This window comes from Cylas formicarius, unplaced genomic scaffold, assembly GCF_029955315.1.
Source record: "Cylas formicarius isolate icCylForm1 unplaced genomic scaffold, icCylForm1.1 PGA_scaffold_4__25_contigs__length_36172078, whole genome shotgun sequence".
Taxonomy (NCBI): Eukaryota; Metazoa; Arthropoda; class Insecta; order Coleoptera; family Brentidae; genus Cylas; species Cylas formicarius.
In genome coordinates, this window is record NW_026844334.1 from 7,777,919 (window position 1) to 7,782,912 (window position 4,994).

Genomic DNA, 4,994 nt, shown 5'->3' on the forward strand with positions numbered 1-4,994 from the left:
TTTAAAAAATGAACAGTTTTGGTAGAAATCTATGTTTTTTACTTTGACTGAAATTTTTTAAAATTGGAGTTAATCATCTGCCAATTTCAAGCATCAGGGTAAGTTGGAATTACAATCACAATTACAATATTTAATGGTTCCTCAAAATGGCAGGTACTAACTCAACAAATGTAGAGCAAAGTGATTTTTCTGCTTTCATATCGTATATGTCAAATAACAAGTCGAATCCATTTGCCGAGACCAGTGGTGCCCTGCGGGACAACGACTTAACCTCATTGATTTATTTTATTTTTATTAACCCAAATAAAGATGACCTAAAAATACGCCAGTTGACCTTGATGCAATTGTTTTATTTATTGCTTGATTTTAAAATTAAAATTTGTTGTTATTTTAGATACTTTTTATATCATTTTCCAAATTAGCCACACATATGTAATCTTAAAAAAAATCCCGACACGTTTTATCTGTAACTGGAAATGACAATAACTCAAGGCGATGCACTTTTTAAAGGTCAAATAATGTTCGTTCTGTATATTTTTAAAATATGCAGATCGAACATTATATTGAATTGTAGGAATAAACAGGCATGCAAATAAAAATTCTATAAAATTTAATTATCTATTTTATTTTAGCCACATAATTGCCCACGGTTTAGCGACATGTGAAAGGTTTTTGGAGCATCCACCATTTTGTACTGATCGATTCGATAATAAAAAGATCGTTTGTCGACAAGGAATATTTAGTAGTTCTTTTCGATTCAAATTTCGTTTTTTTCAGTTCGATCGTAAATCAAGAGCTACATCCCCCGGCTATCTTATAAATTTTCGACAAATGGTGCTTCCAGGAGTCTGAGAAACAAGATTTAAAGCCAGAAAACGCGACGCACAAATGAGTATTTTTATTACGCTTAACAGGTCTGCAAAAATTGACGAAACAAATTCGACTCGAGCCACTTTCGTAAAGATTTTTTTCTCAAAGCAAGAATTTCATAAAAACACACACATATGATATTAAAAAAGTTTAGAGGGAGATATTTTTACATACGGACTTATTCAAGCGGGCAAGGCTTCGCCTGCTCCGTTATATGTATGTCAAAGTTTTAAAAAGTTTTTTGTGTAGGCCAGAAACTTTCCTTTCAACGGTGATGTACTTTTATCTAAACAGATCTAGACGCATTATCGGGTCTATCCGATTTAGGGAACCGGCCCTTTCGCAGGCATCGATTCTCAAAAGCAAAGACCAAATATTTGAAATCTTTAATTACAATCTTTAATTACAACTGTCCACCAAACATCTCCTATTGCACACGTGTCTGTAATATGGCGCCGAAGTTCTAGCTTTCCTCGGTAACGCCGGATCGTTGAAGTCTACGTAGTAGAACGAAGTACCTTGCCTAAACGTAAACCCAATGATTATTTTTAGCAAAAAATGGGAAAAATGATAATAAGGTCAACTTTCAAGTTTTAAGAATAAAATTTATATTTGACGGCTACACCATAAGTGTGTTACTAACTTCAGTTGAATCCGCGCGATCCATTTTCTGGATAATTGTTGGTAACTTGTCATAATTAGGAAAACTATAATTAAATTTCTCAAGTAGTTATATTGATTCATATTATACCATTAAGAACTTCTTATTTTAATCTTAACTTTAAGCTCCAATAGCGAAATGGTTGTTATGGAATCTGAGCTCACTTTATTTATGAAATATCTCACGAATTTGTAGCCCTGTTGTTTTATTATTAGTCCTTACCTTTTATTCTTTTTGAATATATGTTGTGTTTCGTATGATATGAATCTACCTATCTCTCTACCTATGTTCTTTTCAACTCAAAACCTCAAACGATTGTCTATATTATCAATATACTGACGTACAACTTTTTGAAGGGTGGTTAGTTGTGAATTATTCTAATATAGAATTTTTATGATGTCAGCACTTACGTGTACCCCATGTACCAGTTGTAACAGTCTAAGATAGACCAGGCCATATACCCTATGACATTAGCTCCGTCGTACACCATAGAATCCAAAATGTTGCTCAGGTACAACTGAAAACAATCGAACCTTAAGAGTCTCATTTAATCGACTTGAGTTTCAAGATACCTTATGGTAATACCCTCTCGAATCCAAATCATCTATAATAGATTGTTCGTGCCACCACCCGCTTTCGGTAATCAAAATTTCGGGCGACCCGTAGGTGTTATGCAACCAAGTGATGAGCTTCCGCGCACCTGCTGGGTATATTTTCCAGTCGTCATAGCCTTCCCAGCTTGATGGGTTCGACAAGGCGATACCCATATCCAACCCCCTGCTCGGTTTGCTAATCGGGGCGTCCTCTACCCATTTCGTCAAAATGGAGGTATACATGTTGATGCAGAGGTAATCGGCAGTACCTTTCATGATCTTCTTCATGGAGTCTGTAAACTCTGGTAGACGCGAATGCGCCAGACCTTCTTTCAAACTTCGTTCCTCTATCCGAGTTTTCATCACTTCCGGGTAATCGCCGAAGAATATTGGGTGCGCGAACCAACCATACTAATGAAACCAAATTAAATCAACACACACACTGTAATGTCTGGCGAAGTAAGTGGAAAGAAAGGGATGGTTTTGAGTTTGCAAAATATGAAAGGTTTGAAACAATTTCGTTTCCCATATGTACGTGAACCGATTAGTTCAAATAAGATAAAGAAAGAAGAAGAGGGAGGGTCCTAGGTTTCTAACAGTAATATTTTAGTCATCGAAATAAAAACATGTTTTGGGAATTCGGTCAATAAGAACATTCAGATGGAATCTTACAGATCAAGATGTGCTTACCGTAAATAGTAAACCTCTTTCTGATGCTTCCAAATCCTGTGCGCTATTTGACGCCGGTTCGTACCAGTCGGTATCGATTACCATGGAAATTTTGCCTATATGGAGTTACTAATTAGAAAAATTTTATTTTTTAAAGACCTCAACAAATACCTTTCTGCCTGTCGTAGTACTTTTGCCTGTATAGTTGGTAGGTTTCGCCATGAGATAGCAGCAAATGGTGAGCGCATGTGTAACTTTGAAGCCCCGATGAAGCGATGTTCGGGGGCACACCTCCAATTCCGTAACCCTTCTCGCACGTTTGCTGCGGTTCGTTATGAGTCACCCAGTACGTGATGTCGTCACCGAAATTCTCAAACAACACGTCAGCGTAATCCACGAACAATCCCACGATAGTCTGATTGATCCAGCCGCCTTGGTCTTGCAACACCTGAGGTAGATCCCAGTGGTACATTGTAGGTAGAGGTTCCATGCCAGCCGCTTTCACTTCCGCTATCAGCCTCTTGTAGTAGTCGATTCCGGCTTGGTTGACGTAGTCTTTGTAACCGTTGGGTAAGATTCTGGTCCAGGCGATCGAAAATCTGTAGGCCTTGGCTCCCATGTCCTTCATGAGTTGGATGTCTTGGGGATACGTGTGGTACATGTCGCTCGCGATGTCTCCGTTGGTGCGGTCGACCACGTGCTCGGGAAAAAAATGAACGTCACGGTCCCAAATGTTTTCCGATTTGCCGTCTTCGTTCCAAGCACCTTCGTGTTGGTAGGCGGCCGTGGCGAAGCCGAACATGAAGTTTGACGGAAAATAATGATCGTTCATCGTGTAATTGACACCGTTTACGACGTAGTCTCTTTTTTCGATAAAGGCGTTCATTTCCGCTACCGAACCTCCCCCCAGTGTCCTGAAAACGGAAGACTGACTAAGACCAAAAAAGGACCTGAGGAGAAAATTGATATTTTGAAGCAAGAATAAGAGACAACAAAAATTTGTTTAAATGGCATCACTTGCTTACTCATTCATAGTTTTATAAAGTTGCATTCCAACAGAAAGTTTGTTGGACAAAAATCACCTAAACATTTAATGTAGCCGCGATAGTAATTAATGAATAAATTTATCCTTATAAATTAACAAAATTAATCAACCGATATCATTAAATTTAGATGATTCGTTCGATATAGCGTGAAAAATTTTATTAACACGTCCAAGTTAAATTAAATTTCAAATTAAATATTCAAAACTAGTGCGTGCAATTTAAACTTGAATGGTAGCCATTTTACCTTTGGGGGAGGACGCAGCAAATTATTCCTGATGTTAACAACGCTTTAAGCCACATATTTGTTGTTCACTCCTGTCAATTCGCACACATATAAATTGAAATATGCGGCTTTTTATCGAAACTAAGCGTGAGAGTCCTCAAGATAATTTTTATAATAAACACTTATGATTTTGTTTTTTTGATTATCGGTAGGAGTGGTATGCATATTTGTTATTTCCTGTAAAATTCGAAAACGAAATGCTTAAAGACAAAAAAAAAGTTTTAGGTTCCACCGAGATTTGAACTCGGATCGCTGGATTCAAAGTCCAGAGTGCTAACCATTACACCATGGAACCGTTTAATTTTTCGTGCAGATAGACCGTTATCATTTTATATACGAGACGACTAAAATTAGAAGACTGTCCTTTCGTGTCTTATCTCCGTCCTAATAAAAAAAATTATCGCTGCATTAAAAAATTCCATTTAGCAAATTTCAAATTTCGTCACGACGCGAATAGAGGGGGTTAAAATTCCGGACAACGAATAAATTCTCCCCCAAATTTATTGCCTAGGTAACAATTTAAGATCGGGATCCATTTATTAAATATAACAGCACGCCATTTTCATTAACGTATTCTTTATTCGGGATTTATGGTCCTCGGGACAACTAAAATTTCATTCGCAACCCTTCTATAAATCAGCTTTAATTATACAAATTTAATAACTCTAAATATCATCTCCCACACTCCACACAGCCCATTAGAGCAGTAAAATCCCACCCCTTATCTATAAAACGTTTATTTAAGCCACCCTCAAAATATTTACCCGGGCCAGCTTTTACTTTCGAACCTCCCGCGTAATCCTGTCGTATTTCCGAGTTTAATTTCGAATGCGGTTTACGTGCACGTTTATTGTCACATATAGAATTTTATA

General features: G+C 37.3%; 1 protein-coding gene and 1 non-coding gene across 2 annotated transcripts; both read right to left on the reverse strand.

Annotated features, from left to right (window-relative positions):
* Positions 1–1,269: 1,269 nt before the first annotated feature.
* LOC132700852 (myrosinase 1-like) lies at positions 1,270–4,172 on the reverse strand. The gene is made up of 6 exons (XM_060668423.1): positions 4,084–4,172; positions 2,965–3,707; positions 2,815–2,909; positions 2,104–2,535; positions 1,942–2,048; positions 1,270–1,393 (listed from the first exon to the last, which is right to left on the reverse strand). Exons 1-6 carry the CDS (start codon positions 4,137–4,139, stop codon positions 1,270–1,272), a joined length of 1,557 nt encoding a protein of 518 aa, XP_060524406.1. The 5' UTR covers positions 4,140–4,172.
* Positions 4,173–4,345: 173 nt separating this feature from the next.
* Trnaq-uug (transfer RNA glutamine (anticodon UUG)) lies at positions 4,346–4,417 on the reverse strand. The gene has a single exon. It is a non-coding gene; the product is annotated as a tRNA-Gln (tRNA).
* Positions 4,418–4,994: the final 577 nt, after the last annotated feature.